At 48.3% G+C, this 22,882-nt stretch overlaps 1 protein-coding gene across 1 annotated transcript in view; it reads left to right on the plus strand.

The window, feature by feature from the left end:
* Positions 1-22,882, plus strand: part of SLC17A7 (solute carrier family 17 member 7) — a 71,968-nt gene that overhangs the window by 36,688 nt on the left and 12,398 nt on the right. The window contains exons 2-9 of the mRNA XM_084808450.1: positions 10,881-11,133; positions 11,953-12,071; positions 13,988-14,102; positions 14,573-14,660; positions 15,456-15,542; positions 15,664-15,806; positions 19,467-19,616; positions 22,362-22,494. Of these exons, the coding sequence (XP_084664576.1) occupies positions 10,881-11,133; positions 11,953-12,071; positions 13,988-14,102; positions 14,573-14,660; positions 15,456-15,542; positions 15,664-15,806; positions 19,467-19,616; positions 22,362-22,494 (1,088 nt within the window). The remainder of the gene's footprint in view (positions 1-10,880; positions 11,134-11,952; positions 12,072-13,987; positions 14,103-14,572; positions 14,661-15,455; positions 15,543-15,663; positions 15,807-19,466; positions 19,617-22,361; positions 22,495-22,882) is intronic.

A 22,882-nucleotide genomic window follows, 5' to 3' on the forward strand; every position in this document is an offset into this window, starting at 1 on the left:
TGCTTGCTCACCTGCCTCTCGCTCTGTCTGGCCCAGGCAACAGTGGTGGTGAGAAGGAGGAGCGGCAGATGCCACGGCCTGCTTGCTCCCGGGCCATCTGCCTGTCAGGCAAGTTAGTGGGAGCAACGATGAGAAAGAGGCTGAGGAACAATGGCAGTTAGTGACAGTGATGGTTCGAAGGTGGACTCACTGAGGGAGGGGGGCCCATTGAATTTCTCTTGCTTCAGGGCCATCAGAAGCTGGGGCCAACACTGGCCTCACTCTAAGTACTAGTTGATACTAAAGTTGTTTCAATAAAACCAGTGGAGGCTGGCGGCTTCGATGTCAGTGGGGCAGTGGATCCGCTCTGGGTTCCAGCCAGAACTCTAAAGGAGCTGTCCAACATGGCGGACCCATTTTGGGGGTGGGGTTCAGCACCTTGGATAGCTCCTTTAGAGTTCTGACTGAAACCCAGAGCGGATTTACTGCCCCATGACATCGGAGACACCAGCCTCCAAGGAATAAAACCTTACTCTTCTTAGACCACTTCTCTGCATTTTCCTGATCCCCTGAAGAATCTTACAGTGGGGTGAATGAGACAGCAAGGGGGAGGTCCACCCCCCATTGCTGCCCACCACCATCCCTTGGTGGGAATTGGGACACTTCTGTAACTGCTGTTCCTCCTTCTCCTCAGTGCTGATGCTCAGCCTCTGTCTCTGGGCCCAATCCCACTGTGAGGAGAACGAGGAGGAGCAGCAGCAGCAGCAGGGGGCTTTGGTGGGCAGTGGGCCCCCTGCTAGTATGCTGGCCCAGGGGTGCCACTAGGGCTGGACCTCAGGGACGATGTCCAGGGCCCTGCAGCCCAAGGGCCCCCAAAACGACTGTCTAGAAATGGCAGCTGATGGGGCGGCTGCAGACAGGCCTGGCTTCAGCTCCTGGGCCTGCTCAATGCAGCACCCTTCCTTCTTATTTAAAAAAAAAGAACCCACGTTTTATACCTGGCCAGATGGGTTACATGGTTACAGATGCGCATGTTATTTATTTTTTACTTTCAAAATATAGTATCCTTTTTCTACCCCAAAATGGTGGCGGGGTGGGGAGAAGAGAAATGTTAGCTGTGGGATTCACAACTAAAGTGATACAAAATGGCCATCGAAAGGGGGAGCCCCCATAAGACAGTTAATGCAAGGGTCTGAAATGACCGAGCTGCACCACTGTGTGGGTCCTGACAATCGCATAGCTAAGTTGACTGCTGCTGCCAAGCCTGGGTACCGCACTTTCTGAACCACCATGTCAGCTTTGAAGTGAAGGAAAATGCCAGTCCGAACCCAGCTACACTGCAGTGCTGCTGCCACAGGTCTCCAGATGTGGTATCACAGTTTCCACCCCAGCAGGAACCTGGTAACACAAGGACCCAATTTGGCCCTATAAAGCTGGGGACTCTGGACTGCTTCTTCAGTTTGAGTCAGTCTCTTGCTCAGATGCAGTCTGAGTGGTTTCTCTCCTTGCTTGGCCACTTGGGGGGACCCGCTGCTTGCCTCTGGGCCACTAGCCCAACCACTGGGAGCCTTACACTCGAAAAGCAGTAACTTTTACATAGTGAAAGAGTAGCATCAACTAACTGACAGAGAGACACAAGATGCAGCCTTCTCTGAGGACAAGCCATTCCATGGCGTCTCTCCATCAGGAGAGATGGAATGATCCCATTGCACCCAATGCGAGCGGCACAGGAGAACAATTGCCTTTCCCCCAGCGGAAGGAGACAGGGACATCATGCAGTGGATCATGCATGCAAAGGTGCAGCGGGGGTGGAGAGAGTGATGGGTTCAGTGGTGCTTTTAGGTCTTTAATTACATTATTTCTCAAAGCCTGTGAGTGGATCACTTGTGGGGCAGCAGGTTTGTGAACTGATGGGTTAAGGAGCTGGCTGCTTTGGGGAAGGACTGAGTTCTGATAGGATACATGCTTTGAAACGATGGGGTGCATCTGTTGTCGGTCTGGGCCATAGGCAGCTGAGCCTGGGGGGAGCTCAAGGGTGTGTCCAAGCAAGACAGGGCTCTCGGAGTTGGAGTGTTTAGACAAATCCACAAAAGGAACAATCAAGGCAGGGCCTGTATCAGGGTTTGGACTGAGTGGGAAAGATGCTCTTGGGGGCTTCCCTTTCCCTGAGCTAGGATTAAGGATGTCAGAGAAATCTGCAATGGATTTAAATGATTTTGGATTACTGTGACTCCAGCCTGCGAATTCTACAGGTTCACATGGATTCTGCGGACTTGTGGAACAGTTTTTCGCTTTGGGGAGGGATTTGCGGTAATTTGCATTAACGCATGTGCGTGAATGTACACGAGTTAATACACTAATGCAAACTAATACCAGTAGAACAAAATTCTGGGTAAAAAAAATCTGATTCCATCAATGAGAGGACAACAGAATGAAAGACGCCTGACAATCCATGAAACACAGACACGACGGATCTAACAAAATCTGTACATCCCTAGTTAGTGTGGCAACTTCTGCATTGCCAAAAAAGAGGACAAAAGAGGACACGGATTTGCATAAAATAGTATACGCTAATTTATGTGGATAGATGCCAATTTAGAAATAATTGCTATAATTTAAATAGATATGCAGTGCATCTCACCCTAGTGGGGAAGACTGTGACCAAGTGACCTGTGTGCCTGTTCAGTCTGCTGTTCAGTTGCTAACTGCTGATGGGCAACAGGTCTTAGGGTCTTTATCTTTAAACGAACTGGACAGGGCAGCCCTTCAAACAGAGGACACTTTGAAATAGAGGATGGTCCTCTGTATAAGAGGACACATGGCCACCCTAGATACTGTTGATGCCAAGGCCCAAGGCTCCAGCCTCAACTGAAGCTCTTTATTTTGAAGGAGTCAATGGCCAGCCTGAGTGGGCAGGGTCACCCCAGAGCCCAGCGAGCCATCTCCCCATAGCCCTGGTGGCACACCCCCTGGGGCAGCAGCGTAGAGGTCAGGATGGTCCCCAATTCTCGCCCCAGCAGCTCCAGACACCAGGCAATCCTCTGAGGAACACACAAAGAGCCTTGTGGCACCATAAAGACCAATAGATTAATTATGGCATTAGTTCTCATCGGCAAGAGTTCCCTCGATCAGATGCATGAGATATTCTCCTCAATTGGCAGATATGAATCAATGGGTTGGAGCTGGACTTCATCACTGCTGGATCCATCCATTCAGTTGATTCATTCAAATCAATGGGATGAGTTAGTCATGACTAATATAAACCCCACAGATTTCCATGGGTCTACTCTGTATGACTAAATCTGGATCCAACCCCTTGTCATACTTGGAGTAGACCAGGAGTGGGGAATAGGCCGTCCTCCAGATGTTCTTGGACTGTTGTCATCACTCGCCATTAGCCATGCTGTTTAAGGCTGATGAGAGGTGCAGTCCAACAACATCTGGAGGGCCACAGGTTCTCCTCCCCTGGAGTAGCCCCATTGAACCTAACATAAGTCCCACTGATTTCAGAGGGACCATTCTAAGTATGAGTAAGTTGAGATCCTACCCAGTGTTTCACAGGAACTTTTCATCACAAAATTTATTTGTCTCATGGCACGCTGGTCGTCCACCTATCACGATGTCCCAGCTTATGGCTTGAGGAATGATTGATCTAGCTGCCATCTCTGAGGTTGAGCATTGCTTCCAGCAATGCCATCTGCAAGATTGAAGGATGTCCCCCAGCATCATAAGAGGCACCCTAATGGATCAGGCCAAAAGTCCATCCAGTCCAGCATGTTGGACAATGACCAACCAGATATGGCCAAGAAGTCCCACGTAGTGACTTCAGTCACATGGGGTTTCAGCCCAAGCCAGAGGGGGAGGGGGGTGTTCTAGGGAAATGTTTGGGTTTTAGCAGGGCAAAGTCCAGTTTCCCATCAGTTAGGCAAAGCAAACTAAGGCAAAGCAAAGTCAGTAGCACCCTGGATAACTCTATGTGGAGTTGGGGAGTCACTGAAGTGGGCTGAGATGTTGCTTCAGTAAGCAACAGATGACAGCAGATAGAGACCTAAAGAGGGCTTCTGCTCAGACTAGGTCAGCTTTCCCCAACCTGGTCTGGGGATTCTGGGAGTTGTAGTCTAACACATCTGGAGGGCACCAGGTTGGGGAAGGCTGATCTAGGTAGTTAGCCAAGTTGAAATGGCTGGTCTAGGTGGTTTTGCTCCACTGAGAGCAGAGCATCCAGATTAAAGGGGCTGTAGGCTCCAACAGCGTGGGCAAGGCTGTGGCTCCAGGCATAGATTATAGCTAATATTTCTAAATCCACTGGGATTTAGTCATACTTAAAGTAAACCCATTGAAATCATTGGATTTATCTTAGTCATGACTAACTCATCCCATTGATTCCAATGGGTCTACTCGAAGTCCAGACAACCCATTGATTTTAATGGGCTTAAGCATGCCTAACATTGCATAGCATCTGGCTGTTTGGCGGAAACCCTTCCAGCCTTCCCAAACCTGTTGCCTCCAGATGTTTTGGACCACAACTCCCAGCAGCCCCAGCAGCATGGTCAATGATCAGGGATGATAGTATTCCACAGGTTGGGGAAAACCCTATGAACACTTACTCAGGAGTAAACTCCACTGGGATTGCTGGGATTTACTTCTGAGTAAGCAAGCCCAGGTGGATCAGGCCATCTCATGTCTGAGCCGGGTGTTTGTGCATGATTATTATAGTCTCAGTGGGGAGGGGGCTTATTGCTCTACCCAGTGGCTGGTGTCTAGGTTTGGTGGCGTGAAGATGATGCCAGGTGAGAAATTGGAGCCTGATAAGCTTAGGGCTCCACCCAAGGTCACCATAAACCTGCTGGCAATGGGCAGCTTAGCCGGGGATATTTAAAACTTCCTCTCCTAAGCTGCCAGCTCCACTGCCTTAAGCTGACATCAGCAAAAAGGATCATCTACAAAGTTGGGCATGATCCAGAACAGGAGGTGTGTCTGGTGCTCTACTGCGGAGAGCAGGATGTCAAGCCCAGCCAGTAGATGGTGCTCTTGCTCAGTGGGCAGAGCTGACTCTTTCTCATCCTGCTTTCTAGTGGGGAAGCTATTTGGTTGGATGTGACCAGCTTAATTACTTGGTTTGTTTTTAACATCCAGAGTATTTAAAATTTAACAGGCATGGGGCTCACTCCCAGGGCAATGTCAGGGGTTGGCATCATCGGGCACCTGCCAAGGCCCCCTGCTGACTCCACAGGGTGTCCAGGTGCCCTACCTTACAGAGGACAGTCCTCTGCTTGAAGAACTGTCAGAGGACCGTCCTCAATTTGAAAGTGTTCAGGGGCCTTGAAGTTGTCCATTTAAAGTTAGCACCTGGGCAGCAGACTGAGCAGGTCATGTGGTCAGACCTCCTCACTATGGTGAGATGTCTTGTATTTCTATTTAGACAACAGTTGTTTCTAAATTTGCATTCATACATATATATGAGCATATGCAAATGTTATGCAAATAAATTAATGTCTTCTTTTGTCTTCTTTGTTGGAGAAGGATTTCATCTTTTTGGGCAAGGCGTAAGTGGCCATTCTATCACACTCAGTCACACACACACACACACACACACACACACATTGACTGGTGCCTGTTGGACTTGTTGCCAGTTGCCAGTCTTACAGGCATCTCTGAGCACGAAAGCCAAGACAAGAATGAGGAGACGGAGCACAAGTATCCCCTTCCCTTGTGTGCTTCTCCTTCTGCAGGGTTGTGCAGATTGGGCCCCAAGGACCAGTGGATTGGCCTTGGTGACAGTAGCGAGGAGGAGGTGAGCCACTCAGAGAGGGGACCCCACTGAGGGCATCTTGTCCAGACAACCCATGCACATGCACACAGAAACTCTGGAAGTGGCACTGGTCATCTGAGTAGAAGTCCCAAGATTCCTTGTGGCAAAAGCAATTCAAGCCGTGAGGCTCAGGCAGCAGTGGAGTGGTAGGTTAAGTGCAAGGCCTCCCCATCGCCACAACCCCAAGGAGAGTCCAAAAATTCAGGCAGCTGCATCGATCCATATCAACAAACCAGTTCTAGTGGTTTTCATCTGCACCACATCCCCATCCTCTGTAAAGTGATTGGGTCCTACTTGCTCATTCCAGACCATGCCACCCTAACATACGTTGCGTCACGATAGGGAACAATATATTGCTGTTGGGAAAGCTCATTTCCCCTCAGCTACTGTGGGGATTGCTGCTAAGTTCTGAGGAAATGGGGGATTCTGAGGGGGGTGGCAGGTGACCTCAGTGCTCCTGCTCATAACGAAGTGCCAGCACAGCATCCCTGCCAGCCCTGGCCCCGCTACACCACTGAGTGCAGGCGTGCCCTATATACAAGCAAACCAAGAGGCATTTGATGGGATGGCGCCAGATTCCCAAACTGTTTCTGAGGGAGCAGGGAGAGCTAGAAGTTGCCAACTGACCAGAAAACAACAGTTTTACCCTCCCCCCCTCCTGTCCCTTTAACAACGTTTTGATATCTGTGGCAAAAAGCTTTTCATGGAGCTAAACATGTTGTTGTTCAGTCGTTAAGTCATGTCCGACTCTTCGTGACCCCATGGACCATAGCACGCCAGGCCTTCCTGTCCTCCGCTCTCTCCCGGAGTGTGCTCAAGTCCATATTCATTGCATCAGTGATGCTATCTAGCCATCTCATCCTCTGCCATCCCCTTCTCCTTTTGCCTTCAGTCTTTCCCAGCATCAGGGTCTTTTCCAGAGAGTTTTCTCTTCACATTAGGTAGCCAAAATATTTGAGCTTCAGCTTCAGTATCTGTCCTTCCAAGGAGCACTCAGGGTTGATTTCCTTTAGGACTGACTGATTTGACCTCCTTGCAGTCCAGGGCACTCGTAAGAGTCTTCTCCAGCACCACAGTTCGAAAGCATCAATTCTTCAGTGCTCAGCCTTCCTTCTTCCAGCTCTCACAGCCTTACATTGCTACTGGGAAAACCATAGCTTTGATTATACAGACCTTTGTTGGCAAGGTGATGTCTCTGCTTCTTACTATGCTGTCTAGGTTTGCCACAGCTTTCCTCCCAAGGATCAAGCGTCTTTTAATTTCATGGCTGCAGTCACCGTCTGTGGTGATCTTGGAGCCCAAGAAAATAAAATCCGTCACTGCTTCCATTTCTTCCCCTTCTATATGCCAGGAAGTGATGGGGCCAGTTGCCATGATCTTAGCTTTTTTAATGTTGAGTTTCAAACCAGCTTTTGCGCTCTCCACTTTCACCCTCAACAAGAGGCTCTTTAGATCTTCTTCGCTTTCTGCCATTAGGGTGGTATCGTCTGCGTATCTGAGGTTGTTGATAATTTTCCCAATCTAAACATGATTGCCTGCTAATTGCCCCTGATGAACCTGCTGTTATAGGCCCCAGCAATGTATGTACATATGTATGTTTATGGTTTAAATTCTAACAAACTGCTCAGGGGTATTTCCTGTGTGAGTGTGAGTTCAGGAGACTTTTTGTGTATGTGCTACAGGAAGCTCATCTTCTTGAGTGCTTTGGTATAAGGTTTGCTTTTGTTACCATTTGGAAGCGTCAGTCACTATTTGGAAGGAGCATCCTTCCAGTTTTTGAATCAATCAGGACATAGAATCTGGATTAGGAGGGTGGGCTAAGAGGAAACGGGCACCTCTATTGGGACCCCTGGCCTGCCTATCAGAATTTCATCCCACCCTACCTTCCAAAGAGCTCAATGTGATGTATGTGATCCCCCACTTTACTTTTACAACAACCCTGTGAGGTGTGCTGGACTTAGTGACTGGTCCAAATAAGCTTTGTGTCTGGGATTTTTGGTCACCAGCCTTGTGAATAAGCCCACCAAAGTTACTTATCCACAAAAATGTTTACTAGCCTGTGGGAGGCTGGCAGACAAGGAACAGAGAGCCCCATTCCTCCTGCAGCAGCCCACTGCATTTGTATGTTAGTTATGGAGGAGGGGGCTTCCCTCCTTTGGGATCCTGCTTGGTTTCTACACTGGGCATGGAGAAAGGACAGAATACTCCATCCCTCCTCCACCAGTTCGCTCACTCACCTGCATGTACTTCATGGTCACCTATGGCAAGTGCTTAAATACAAGGCTGCTCTAATCATTACATCACACTAGTCTTGGTTGGTATCACACCCTCGATGATACTGGGTTGGATTCAGGATCTGCCTTACATTGACAGAAGGTCTGCACTCACGGAAGTCCACTTTCAGCAGCCCAGTTGCATGCAGCTAGCCTAAATCTGGATCCAACCCATTGTATACTTGCAGAGAGCATGAGAGATGGGAGAGAAATTGGTTCAGCTTGCATTTTCATGTGAATATATCTAATTTCACCCTTTCAAACCAATATGCTAACCTAAACTCAATTATCCTTTGAAATTCGTACTTCTCTGAATTTTGTAATAGAGTTCTTCAATCCAAAAAATGCATACAAAAATCCATATATTAGGGGAAAGTGCACACAACAATGCCTATATTAATGAAGGCAACATTATATGAGGGAAATTGCTTGCAAAACATGTATATCAAGCAAAAATGCAGATAAAATGCAGGTATTAGGAGAAATACACACAAAAATGAATACAAATTTACTTGCAAGCTTTAAAAAATTTATCTTCATTTGGGATGAACCAAATTTATGTTTGGAAAAATGAAAACTGAAACTGACAGGTTTGTCCATCCCTAATCCTAGCATCTAGTTGGATATGCCCCCGACTTTCACCCTAAGCATAGCAGCTAGTTCTTTAGGGCCCCTGACTTTCATCCCCCCATAATGAAAGCCACATGCCTAATTGCCTGACTGCCCCCTCCCCAATTTTAGCCAAATCATGACACTCCCATCACCATATAAAAACAATAGGGGTGTTGGATCCAAGATCTGCCTTCCATGAGAGAAAGGGCTCCGCTTGCAGAAGATCCCTCTGCCCAATTTTAGGGGATCCCCCCCACACACACACCACAATTCACCCCATTCAGCAGGGTCCCCTCACTCCCTGTGTAGCATATTCAGGGGGCTGGAGGGGCTACTGTGGGAAGGAGAGGGTGGGGAAGTCTTCCTCTGACAGTGCTGTCGATCCAGCGTAAAACTGGACCCAATCCTAGCTAAGGGACTGCTCATAAAAGGTAAGGGGGCCAGGAACCCTGGTTCCCTGTAATTTGAGCAGTGGGGGAATGTTTTGGAAGATTCATCCCCTGCTCGTTTTAAGAACTCCTCCGTACTAAGAGATGGGTGCCGTTACATTCATTGCACCCATTGGAACTGGTATGCTTCTGCAAGTGAGGGAGGGTGCTGTGGGGAGAGGCAACAGCCTTGGATAAAGGGCAGGAAGAATTAGGGTCTGATGATGGGGGTTCTAGAAGAAGAAGGGCCCTTTGCCTCCGTTGTTGCTTAGGGAGCAGAGGAGTTCTCAGGCCTGGTGCCAAGACTGAGCTCACAGCCCATCTGCACCAGCTCTGACGGGAACAGCTTCTGTGTGGGTAGCAGCCGCCTCCCCATCAGGCTGATGAGACAGTGTGTAAAAGCAGAAGGGGGCGATGATGGACAAGGACTTGGGGGGGCTCCAATCCCCTCTAGCAGCTTTAGTTGCAGGACACAATCTTCCGTTGGGTCAGCAAGGCCAGCTTGCTTGCATCTATATGGATAGAGTCAACGGAGTCTCTTAAAACAGCCTTCCCGAACCTGCAGCTTCCAGATGTGTTGGACTATAATTCCCAGAATGCCCCAGCCAATGTAGGGGGTTGTAGATTCGATAGATTCTAGGAGTTGTAGTCCAACACAGCTGGAAGGCACCAAGTTGGAGGAGGCTGCCTTAAAATTATGGGTAGGGGAAAGAAGAGATCCCTCTGGGCAGGGATGAGTAACAAATGGTGCTTGTTTACAATTTACTTTCCACGCACCTACATTTTTCCTTGGTCTTTCAGGCCCAAATCCAGATGATGAGGATAGAGTGCCTGGAACCTGCAAAGGTGCCCCATGTTGTCCTGGTCCTGTATTGCCTTATGAAGCATCTGAGTGTAGCTTTTTGCTAGAGGAATTTTCCTCTGAGTTGGCCCATGCCAGTTTGTTGCTTACATCAGTAGCTGGCAGGATGGGTTAAACAGTGAGACAGAGCCCTTTTTTAGCAGTAAGGCGAGATACTTCATAAGGCAATGCAGGATCAGGACAGTGGGGGGCATCTTTGCTGACCAAGGAAAAGGGTAAGTTGTAAGCAATCACAAGTTGCTGGGAGTTGTAGGAGTTTTTTCTGTCTAAACATGCATAGGATTGCATCATTTTTCTCTCCGTTTCCCCATCTGTGATGTAATTTTCTCTCTCCCCTACATCACTCCTATCTGAAAAAACAACAACTTGGGGCAGTTCTCAAGCAAATATTTCATTTCTTTTTTTTAATACCACCTATCTTAAAGGAACTCTATAGATATTGCTGGACTACACCTCCCATCATCCTTGACCATTAGCTATGCTGGCTGTGGCTGATGGAAGCTGGAGTCCAACAACTGGTTCCCTGCCCCTGGCATGAAAGGGCTTTCCCCTCGTTATCCTCTCAACATCGCCTCGAGGTAGGCCACCCTGAAAGGTGCAGCATGACACTGGTGCAATTGCACTCAGGGAGCTTCATGGCTGATCCCAGGTCTCCTCGCTCCCAGGAATTGGGAATCTTGTGGCCCTCCAGGTGTTGCTGTACTCCAGCTCCCATCAACCTCAGCAAGGATGGCTAATGGTCAGGGATGATGGCATCTGGAGCATTTGGAAGGGCAGGGCAGAGCATATCCACAGAGGAATAAAGGAACAGAACATTGGGAGCTCTGCTCATTGTTGTTTCCAGGCAGCTGACAACCTTAGACCCTCCTACCTGTCATTCTCGTCCCAACCCTTTCTACTGTCTCTGTCGCCAGGGTCCTTGAACGGAAGCAGCCAGGTGGGGAGACCATCGAGCTGACCGAGGAGGGCCGACCTGTTGAGGTGGCGGAGAAGCACCAGCCAATCGTGGACTGCACCTGCTTCGGCCTCCCTCGGCGCTACATCATCGCCATCCTGTGTGGCCTGGGCTTTTGCATTAGCTTCGGCATCCGGTGCAACCTGGGCGTGGCCATTGTCAGCATGGTCAACAACAACACTGTCTATGAAGGGGACAAAGTCATCATGAAGGTGAGACCATCCTCCTTCTCCTAGGGGAGGCTGGCTTGGCTTTGTCCCAGGCAGGGCACCAGATGGATGTTCTGCACCCTCACTAACGCAGGAATGTGGAACCTCTGGCCCATGGGCCTAATGTGGTCAATGGAGGTGCCACATATTTGGCCCACAGAGCTTCCCTGGGTTCCTCTGGGATGGGGCTTGGCCTCAAAGCCCTGCCCCATGGAGGAATACCCACTGTTGTCTCCAATCTGAGATCTGGAGCTGGCTGGCTGGGTCAAGGTTGACCACGTGGAGAACAGAAGGTGGAGAATTCACCATGGTGCTTAATTTCCAAAAAAGAGAGATGGGGGACAGGGGAGCAGGCCTGTCTGGGAGCCACACCTTTGACCTCAGAGACATTTCCTCTATTTCCAGAGGGGCAGAGGAAGGCTATACTTAGTTGTAAGAGAAATGCACCCTCTACATCCCCAGGGGCACTCTTTTCATGGCTATTACTTGTCTCAGCTCTAGTTAAAGCCCAGTTCCATTGGTATACTTAGATCACTCTAGGCTCTAGGCTTAATGGTCTTATTGGGGGGCTCTCTGGATTTAATACTTTTTGGGGGAGGGGCTCTTTAAATGGCAATGTTTATTACTTCACTTACTTCAAAATGTGGTATGTCAGCCCTGCTGCATTTGCTTCCCCCTCCCCCAGCTCATTCTGCCAAGTGGGGCTCTAGACTTCTGCCCCAGTCCTGTCCTGACAGCCCACCACTGTCCAGTGCTAAATCTAACCAGGGACTGGCTGTGCATCTCTCCCCTGTTGTTTCTTTCTTCTCCTCCCCTCTTCAGAAAGCTGAGTTTAACTGGGATCCAGAGACAGTGGGAATGATTCACGGGTCCTTCTTCTGGGGTTACATCGTCACTCAGATTCCAGGGGGGTTCATTGCACAGAAATTTGCTGCTAACAGGTAAAAGCTGAGTAGTGTATTGTTTGGTATGTGTCTGTATAAATCAGGGGTAGGGAGTCTGTGGGCTTCCTGATGTTGCTGGACTACAACTCCCAGCATCCCTGATCACTGGCCATGCTAGCTGGGGCTGATGGGAGTTGGAGTGCAGTAACATCTGGAGGGCCACAGGTTCCCCATTTCTGGTGTAAATGATGACAGGGTAATGATGGAAATACATGTTTTCCTTTAATGTTGAAGCAGATGTGTAGATCAAATAGGATGCTGATGCCCCAATCCAACTCATCTCAGTTGCGCTTAAGTCCCAAATGGAGCTTTAGCTAGACTGGAGCCTGAATTTTTCATACTCAGAGTAGGGCAGTAGGGGTGGCGGTTGACTATAAATCCCCAGATTGTGCCATCCTTAGAAGGTAGCCCAGGAAGGAAGTTTTCCAGAGGTTATTTTGCCCCCAAGCAGACGGAGCTAGGTGGTAGCTCTCTGTTAACCAAATCCTGAACAATCTGGAACAGGTTGGGGTTTCAAACGTTACAAGAAACTATTCAGTAGGCACTTCATTGAGGTGGTCGGGCTGTGAAATCAAATCCAGGTACTCTTATAATAGTATTATTCTATTTCCAGATTTCAGAGGTGAGTGCCGCTCCTTCATGTAGCACAAGAGGGAGGGATCCACGGATTTGGGGGGAAAGCCAGGGTTTGCAGATGTATAAAGACAAAACTCTCTAGGGAAAAATCTCCCCAAACAGCTGTGTGACGACTGAGCATGTACTCCATGGCTATGAAATGCTGACTAATGGGGTGGGGGCAGAAAACAGGAAGGGGGAATGGAATGGAATATTATGGAGGAGGGTGTGGCTGGCTGACTGGAACAGTGAACAGGAACACTACACACTGCAACATTTAGTGGCAGTGTGCTTTCTTTAAATTCTAGAGTACTGTAATAGAAGTGCCATACAAACAACACACCATTATACAGCAAACAGATTATTTTTGTCCAGGATCTTTGATTTGGCAACCCCATATTATAAGCATTGCTATACAGTATTTAGAAAGGAGAGATTCCTAAAAGTATCTTCCAGGGAGTATTATTTCCTTATCCATAAGGGCTAGAATCTGGTTTTACTGAGAAAATAAATTTAAAATTCTCAAGTCTGCACTTGTGCATCTTACTACTAGGCAGGCTAATCCAAACGTGTATTTTACAGGAATAGGATACAAGATTTTTCTTTCTTTCTCACTTTTAGAGAGTGTCAGTGGAACACAGTGGTCCAAAGAAGTTAACTGTGGGAGTATGCAAATATTTATGTGAATTAATACTAATTAGCATAGCCCCATAGGTTTTTCACATCATCATCATTATCGTCATTTTGCCATCTGTGCATACTGCACTTCACAATATTCAAGAGGACATATCTCTGTCCAGGGTGGCTTACAGTCTACAATTTAACAGAAAGGAAACTACAGAAGAAGGAGAAGGAAATCGGGATGGCAGTGGGGGGCGGGGAAGAGGGGAAGCATATTTATTTCAGCTACAAATACTTCACTGAGGACTAGGAAGTTGTGCCCTATGTTTCATGAAAAAGATGGGTTTTGAAGAGGGCTTTGAAGGAAGTAAGAGAAGGGGCATCACACAGCTGCTCTGGGAGGCAGTTACAGGCATAAGGGGCAGCAAGGGAGAAAGGGACATACCATTTGAAGGAGTCATAGACCTCTAGGCCGGCCCTGCTATTAGGCAGTGTGTGGCAGCCACCTCAGGCAGCAGATGCTGTGGGATAATGGGGACAAAGTGTTAGAGGACGGATTTTAGGTTATGACAAGGTATATAATGTCATAAATTTTAAAAAGAATAATGATGAGCACCAAAGTGAAGAAGCACGGTTTTTTGGGAAGCTCCTATTTACACTCACTTTTTGGGCCCCAGGGTTTTTGGCTTTGCCATTGTGGCAACGTCCACTCTGAATATGCTCATTCCATCAGCTGCTCGAGTCCACTTTGGCTGTGTGATCTTTGTGCGGATCCTGCAAGGCCTTGTGGAGGTAAGGCCTGTACACTCTTTCCACACATTCTTACTAGCCCACCTGAACCCTCAACCCCAGGGCTGGCCCTACCATTAGGCAGAAAGGCAGCTGCCTCAGGTGGGAGGTGCTATGGGGCGTGGCGTGGCGGAGAGGGGTTGGAGGACAGTGCCCTGAGCCCCCTAAGCTAGCCTGCTGCCCCTCAGGTGTAGTGGAGGATGCTGTCCTATTGCCAGCGCTGACGTACAGTTCAGCTGTCAGTTTGGTTGGATTTTATATATGGAATGGGGAGTGGTGCCATCTTGTTTGCCTCAGGCAGCAAAATGTCTTAGGCTGGCTCTGCTCAGCCCACTTTCCTCAGCACAGCATCACCGTCCTCCAGACATCTAACCCTCTCTTAGAGAAGAGGAAAAGTTTGTTTCTGGACCTGCCTGTTTCTCTCCAAAGATAGCTCCAGTCTTTATGTAACTCTTTCTGCCCTCCACCTCCAGGGGGTCACCTACCCAGCATGCCACGGTATCTGGAGCAAATGGGCACCCCCCTTGGAACGAAGCCGCCTGGCAACGACAGCCTTCTGCGGTAAGGTAACCTTGTCACCAACTGAGGAAACGATGTTGGCAGGGAGGATCTGAGGGAGAAATCTCACAGTCAGCCATTTTGGATGTCTTGATACCCATTGGCTTCTAGGCTCATGTTGAAGAATATTCAGCAGGACAGAGGTCCTAGAGCCTATTCCAAAGTCTAGATCCTCAGTTCTTGATTTTAAAAAAATAAACAAATAAGTTGGACCAGCACTTGGTAAGTATCTTAGAATCTGGACCCATATTCAGATCAGTTCAGCAAATTCACTGGAAACATCTACATAGATTTCTTTCATGATATGGCTCCTCATTGTTTTCCCGCAATCAGCTAGAAGTGGAATTAAAACAGTGATTCACACAGCATTTAATATAGAGCCATATTACCCATCAATGCTCATCTCTTATGACCAATATCCTTCTATAATGTTTACTCAGAAGTAAATATTAGAAAAGGTCCCCCTGCAACATTAACTAGTAACTTCTTCCCTTGCATCTTCTGCCCCTCTTATTGTTTCCTGTTCAGCATGGGCAGCACTACTGGTGAATAATGGATGAATGACCCCTTAATTGCCCCATTATTTGTCAGTTTCTCCTCTCAGTTGGGGGAGTGGGGGCTTTAATTCCTGGTTTCCTCTCATCCCTCCCCCTTTTTTTGTGCAAAATATCTATAACAGAAGATGGCAATTCCAGACTAACCAGCTAGCGTGGAAGCATGATTAGAGCAAAGGCTGTTGGGAGGAGGTAGGAATCCTGGCTTGTATACTTGGCTAACTTTTTCCACATACCTTTGCAGGCTCCTATGCAGGGGCTGTGGTGGCCATGCCTCTTGCTGGAATTCTTGTCCAGTATTCAGGGTGGAGCTCCATATTCTACGTCTACGGTAAGCGAACTGCCCGAGACAGACAAAATAGCTTTGGTTCCCTAGTCTCTCCACTGTTGAAACCCTCTTGCATCAGAGCAAAGAACCCTCCAGTTCATCCTGCAATTCTGTCCCTTGGCAGGCAGCTTTGGTATCTTCTGGTATTTATTCTGGCTGATGGTTTCCTACGAGAGTCCTGCGCAGCACCCGACCATCACAGAGGAAGAGAGGAAGTACATAGAAGAAAGCATTGGGGAAAGCGCCAGTCTTATGAATCCTCTTCTGGTCCGTGTCTTGTGTTATTATTATTTTTAATACATTTTTATTGATTTGAAACTTATAGAGACAACATATCCAACATCTGATCAGATGGATAGCATGTTCAGTCTGTGTTCAGATGTGTGTGTTCAGTCTGCTGGAGATGATGGAGGATGTAGTCCAAACACATCTGGAGGGTGCCAGGTTGGGGAAGGCATGTTCAGTATACATGGGACTTTACAGGAACATAGATCCCTGTCCCTAGCAGTTTACAATCTAAAATGGGAAAGAGGGTAAATGACAGAGGGGCGGGAGGAAGATGGAGTAACCAGGGAAGAAAAGCATTCAGTTCAGTTCCATGTAGGGAAGGGATGGGAAAATCCGCCTGTTTCTGGTCTGGGGCTTTACTTATGATCACTCATAAGTCCATTCTGTATCCAATTCTGCATTAATCTGTGATTTTAAAAAAATCTAAATGAAAATCTGCATTTAAATACCTATTCGTATTTAAAATGCATTTGTATTTAAATGTATTTAAATTTGTATGGGGAATACAAAATCTCTTCGATAACCAAGATTGCTTCCAGATGAGGCTTGTATCATGAAATCGCCCTGCTTCATTCATGGAATTCTCCAGGGTTCCAGCAGTGGAGGCTGGTGTCTCCGATGTCAGTGGGGCTGTAAATCCAGTCTAGGTTTCAGTCTGAATCAGTCAGAATGCTGAAGGAGCTATCTGAGGTACCTAATCCTACCCCAAAACTGGATTCAGCACCTTGGATAGCTTCTTTAGCATTCTGACTGGTTTGGGCTGAAACCCAGAGCAGATTCATAGCCCCACTGACATCGGAGACACCAGTCTCCACTGGGTTCCAGACAATAAAGTCTTCCATTTGCAGCCCTCCAAAGTTTTCCTACCAGTTCTCCTGTCTTTTTCTTTACCAGAAAAAAATCCATTAAGTAGGGAAAGATGGAGTAGCTGCACAATGCCTTTGGACTGGGCCTCCCGCTGCCTGCTTTTTTGCAAGCAGCAAAGAGAGGTTTATCCAAGCATAGTTTTTATTTAACTCTTTTATTTTCCTTTCCTAAGGAACACTTTACCTTACTGCTGGGTTAATTGTGGCCATCCAGATGTTGTTGAACTGCAACCTCCATCATCCCTGACCATTCACCATGCTGGCTGGGGCTGATGGGAGCTGTATATCAGCATCAGCTGCACTGGGATGTCAGGAATGAATCTGAGCAGCAGCTCAGTGTGGAGATGTCTGGCTGCTCAGATTTGGAATCAGAATGGGAACAGCAAGAACAGAGGGAGGCACCCTCCCTAGTGAGCCCAGATACAGCGAGACTTTCTTCCCAAGGCCTTGACATACAGATGACCCAGACTGAACTGCTCCCCCATTCCTCCACCAGGAGAACTCAAGTTTCAGAGGAGGAGGGGCGTGACTTGAGGGACACTAGGGTCCGTCGCAGAGCAAAGCGGGAAAAGTTAGGGGCAGGGCTCAGACACTCTGGCAGGTTGGCCACTCATGGAAGCCAATGTAAGGGGGAGCCACCGTAAGGGAGGGGCATCCCTGCAAAGCAAGTCTGGCCGTGAAGTTCATTAACAGACTGCTGGCAACTTCTCTTAACTTCCACTCTTGATATTTGTAGATGTGTGGATTAGCTGGTTCTATGCAGTCTGAGAGTTTCCTAGAATCTGCATTTCATAGAATCATAGAATAGTAGGGTTGGAAGGGGCCTACAAGGCCATCGAGTCCAACCCCCTGCTCAATGCAGACTAAAGAAGCTAGTCCTTTACTAATAAAGTAGTGTTGGCCTGAAGCTTTGTTTCCTGGAGTGTGTTGATTGTGAAGGGAGAGGACGAAGGAAGGTGACATGGGGAGCAGGGGAGCTGAACCTCTTTCAGCCCAATGGCCAAGTTCTGTGTCAGAGAAACTCTCAGGGGCCGCATTGCAGTGATGGGCAAGGCCAAAGGCAAAAGGAACAGCCCCAAATACCAAGACACTTTTGCTTAAAGCTCTTGCTGTCAGTAACTTAGTTTTTGCAGACGCATTTCAACCATTTCAAATGGGGGAAAGGAACTGCAAAAGCCAGAAAACCACCCATAGTTTGGGGGGAAGAGGGCGGAGCCAGGGGAAGTGGTGTGGCTCTCTATGGAACCCAGGGGAGCAGATGGGAATCCCTGGAGGGCCAGATATGGCCTATAAGCCTGAGGTTCATCCTCCCTACTCTGGAGGGCCACAGGATTTCCAGCCCAGTTTAACTGCTCCAGTTAAACTGATTCCATCTACTTATGTATCATTTTACTGCCATAGAATCATAGAATAGTAGGGTTGGCAGGGGCCTACAAGGCCATCGAGTCCAACCCCCTGCTCAATGCAGGAATCCAGGTCAGATCATCCCTGACAGATGGCTGTCCAGCCCTGTCTTGAATGCCTCCAGTGTGGGAGAGCCCACTACCTCCCTAGGTCATTGGTTCCATTGTCGTATTGCTCTAACAGTCAGGACGTTTTTCCTGATGTTCAGTCGGAATCTGGCTTCCTGTCACTTGACCCCATTATTCCGTGTCCTGCACTCTGGGATGATCGAGAAGAGATCCTGGCCTCCCTCTCTGTGACAACCTTGAAGAGCACTATCATATCTCTCCTCAGTCTTCTCTTCTCAAGGCTAAACATGCCCAGTTCTTTCAGTCTCTCTTCATAGGGCTTTGTTTCCAGTCCCCTGATCATCTTTGTTGCCCTCCTCTGAACCCTCTCCAGTTTGTCTGCATCGTTCTTAAAACGTGCTGCCCAGAACTGGACACAGTACTCCAGATGAGGCCTAACCAGTGCTGAGTAGAGGGGAACTAGTACTTCCTGGGATTTGGAAGCGATGCTTCTATTAATGCAGCCTCAAATAGCATTTGCCTTTTTTGCAGCCACATCACATCGTTGGCTCATATTCCGCTTGTGATCTACAATTCCAAGATCCTTCTTGCTTGTAGTGTTGTTGAGCCACGTATCCCCCATCTTATAACATTGCATTTGGTTTCTTTTTCCTAGGTGCAGAACTTGGCATTTATCCCAATTAAATGTCATTCTGTTGTTTTCTGCCCAGCGCTCCAGTCTCTCAAGATCACTTTGAATTTTGTTTCTTTCTTCCAAAGTATTAGCTATCCCGCCCAATTTTGTGTCATCTGCAAATCTGATCAGCATTCCCTGCACCTCCTCCTCCAAGTCAAAATGCCTTACCATTTGTCTTGTTTTCTACTTATCACACAAGCTGCCTCCTTGCAGAAAAGTGGGATAGCCATTTGTGAAATAAATGAAAGGTTATGTCAAATGCTCCACTGAAAAGGTGGGTTTTGAGGAAGGATTTGAAGGATGGAAGTGAAGTGGCATCACGCAGGTGTTCTGGGAGGAAGCTCAGGAGCTTAGAGAAAGGGTGGAGGTGTCTGAAGGAGCAGGAGACCTTTTGGACAGGTGAGGGTGGTGGAGAAAGAACAGCAAAGATCACAGCTGTGGACACAGGAAAGAAGAGGACGGAGGGGGGATGGAGGAGGCTCTCCCTGCAGTAGGAAAGCTCATGGCACCTGAATGGGGCCCCTATTTGAGAAGACAGGGAGGCTGTGGAGTCCTCTGGGAGGACCCGGAATGTCAGATTACTCAGCTAAAGCTTTCACACCTTTTTCCCCCTCCCTCTTGGTAGAAATTCAAAGCACCATGGCGCAAGTTCTTCACATCCATGCCTGTCTATGCCATTATTGTGGCCAATTTCTGCCGGAGCTGGACCTTCTATTTGCTCTTAATTAGCCAGCCAGCCTATTTTGAAGAGGTGTTTGGCTTTGAAATCAGTAAGGTGAGAAATGGGACTTAATCTGAGGTGTGTGCGTGGGGAGGGGGTTGCTCATCAGCAGTGGACCAAGAAATTGGGGATGTGACTGTATTGTATATTTGCAGGGATAGTTTTACTGTGCACCTATAGACCAACAGGCGAGGAAAGTGCTCCTAGGTATGTGCAGAGTGGTCTTCCATCATCCACTGGTTTAGAAATGCATTTCAAAAGTAAACAAGCTCAAAGATCTAACAAACCAGTAAGAACATAAGAAGAGCCATGCTGGAATATACCAAGGATCTATCTAGTTCAGCATTCTGTTCATACAGTGGCCAACCAGCTGCCCACGGGAAACCCACAAGCAGAACATGAGTGCAACAGCACCCTCCCACCCATGTTCCCAGCAACTGGTATACATAGGCATGCTGCCTATGATCCTGGAGGTAGTATATAGCCATTGATAGCCTTTGCCTCCAGGAATTTGTTCAACCTCCTTTTAAAGCCATCCAAATTGGTGGCCATCAGTACATGTTGTGGTAGCGAATTCCATAGTCTAACTATGCGCTGTCTGAAGAAGTCCTTCCTTTTACCTGTCCCGAATCTCCCTCCAATCAGCTTCATGGGATGACCCCGGGTTCTAGTGCCATGAGAGAGGGAGAAAAATGTCTCCCTATCCACATTCTCCACACCGTGCATGATTTTGTACACCTCTAAGACCAGGGGTGGGGAACCAGTTTTAGGAGAGGGGGACTGAATTGCCCCCACTGGGCCCTCTGCAGGACTGATGAAAGGAGTGGGTGTGACTGCTCCCTCTGATGTCATTGCCCCGCCCATTGGCCTTGCAAGGCACAGGGAAAGGGACACGAGCGCTGCTGGGAGGGGCAGCCACTCCTCCCAGCACTGGCCGAGTTACAGCACAGCACGTGTTGTCCCCATTGGGGCACTGTGCACCATGCAGATGGACTCAACCAGTGCTCGGGAAAGCAGCTCCTCCTCCTAGCAACAGTGGGAGTCCCCTGTGCACCTCTCCCCTTCCAAAGGCGGCGTGGTGCGTAGGGCACCCTTGCTGTTATCTCCGAACTCAGATAGGAGAGACAAGCGTGGATTCCTCCAGGGCGGGGCTTGGAGGACACGTTCCACCCCTCAAGGAATCCAAGGAGGCTCCACAGGCTGGATGTGGAATCTCTGTGCACCAGAGTTGGATCATGGGCCGTAGGATCCCCTCACGTGCCATAAACGGAGGAAAACCAAGCTGGTCACGTTTGCTCTTTTAGGAAGAAAATGTTTAACCTTCATCAATCAGCAGAACCAAATGCCAGCATTCCCCAAATGAACCCAGTGGAGGCTGGTGGCTCCGATTCTGGTGGGGAGGTAAATCTATTCTGGGTTTCAGTCAGGACCAGCCAGAACTCTAAAGGAGCTATCCAAGGTGCTGAACTCTATCCCCAAAATGGTTTCAGCACCTTGGATAGTGTCAGGATTGCCCCTGTTGCCTTCTGAATCCTCCAATAGCCAGAATCAACACTCAGACAAAAGGGCTGCTTTCCAGGGCTTTAATTCCATTCAACCTATTGAAGCTTACAGATGCTAATTGCCTGATACTCAGAGGAAATACAAAGGAACAGCCTACCAGGGGTTTCTAAGAGTTAGGACGTCAGTTGGTCTCCGTTTGGGGGAAAGCGCGGCAACTCTCTGAACTTAAGGAGTAGGAGGGGAAGGTCTCCCCCTCTCCCATGGGGCCTCGGGGCGCAGCTGTTGATGTGAAGCTAGTCGGGCTGAGCTTGGACCCCGCAACCTCTCGCTTGTGCCTGCGCCTTGTGTCTAAAAGCTCAAGTTGTCCCTCCCTTTCCATGCCAGGGTCACTGTCGATCCCAGGAATGTGAGCTGGGGGCGCTCCCCCTCCAGCTGCGCCTCTGAAACTTGAGAGAGTTCCTCTCCCACGGATTGTATCTCCTCCTCAGAATCAGAGCTGCTTTGGGTCTCTATGGGCTCAGATCCAACCCTGACAGATAGCTCCTTTAGAGTTCGGGCTGGTTCTCACTGAAACCCAGAGTGGATTTAGAGCCCTGCTAAAATTGGAACCACCAGCCTCCACTGAATGTAACATAATAAAATGCACCCCTTGGATCTGGCGCTGTCCTTGGATGCACAGGTTGTGCAGGTGCCCAGGAGTACTTTTTATCAGCTTGGCTGGTTCACAAGTTGTGGATATTGTGCTACTACAACTACATCATCATCATCATCTTAACAATATGTTTGAATCAATTACATTAACAGACATTTCTAAGCACCATACAAAACAATACAGCATAAGATAATAATGAAATACTGTATGATATTACTGTATACAGAATACAGTGTTACCTTTCTGGGAATGCTTGTTGAAAAAAGTATAATTTCAGTAGCTGCCGAAAACCCAGAAGGCAGGCATCTACTTTGTAGGCACCATCATCCCTTTTGTAAGTGGGTTTGAAGTCCTTTGAAGTAATTATATAATGCTGTAAGGGTGCAATCCTACGGATGTTTAGACAGAAAAATGTCCCACAGCTCTCAGCAAGCCCCAGCCAGTTGTAGGACATTTTTCTATCTAAACATCCATAGGATTACGCTCTAAATATACTGTTGAAAAGAATACAGAAATGGATTGGAAGAGCCATTTTTGTCCTCCCCCTGCAAATGAGAACTGGGTTTTCTGAACCACTTTTTAACACCCTCCTCCTGTCCCTGGGCCTCCTGAACGTCTTTCTCTATCCTCTTCCTTCCGTGCAGGTGGGTATGCTTTCAGCTTTGCCCCACCTGGTCATGACAATCATCGTACCCATTGGGGGTCAAATCGCCGACTTCCTGCGGTCGCGGAGGATCATGTCTACCACCAATGTCCGCAAGATGATGAACTGTGGGGGTGAGAGAGAAAGGCGTCATTGGAGCAAGGGGCCCAGGGAGGAGGGTTAGATCTGAGGAAGACCCAGACTTGGATTAGGGGCTCATGGCCAGCTTGGCCGTGTACACAGGCAGTAATGAATGCAAACAAGATGTGAAGATCTCTTAAAGCTGTGGCCCTCCAGGTGTTGCTGGACTCCAACCCCTATCAGCCCCAGCCAGCATGGGCAATGGCCAGGGATGATGGGAATTGTGTCCAGCCGCTTCTGGAGGGACACAGCTTCCCCACCCCTGCCTTAAAGAGAGAATCTAGTAAATTGGACAGAATTGTGAGAATCTCTGCTTTCAAGTTTTTTCGGGGGGGAAAGCCAAGATTCTAGCACTCATGGAGGCAAAATCTCTTGGCGTCC

The sequence above is a fragment of the Heloderma suspectum genome, chromosome 6 (genome assembly GCF_057233095.1).
Source record: "Heloderma suspectum isolate Gila_16-S chromosome 6, 16-S_ref, whole genome shotgun sequence".
NCBI lineage: Eukaryota > Metazoa > Chordata > Lepidosauria > Squamata > Helodermatidae > Heloderma > Heloderma suspectum.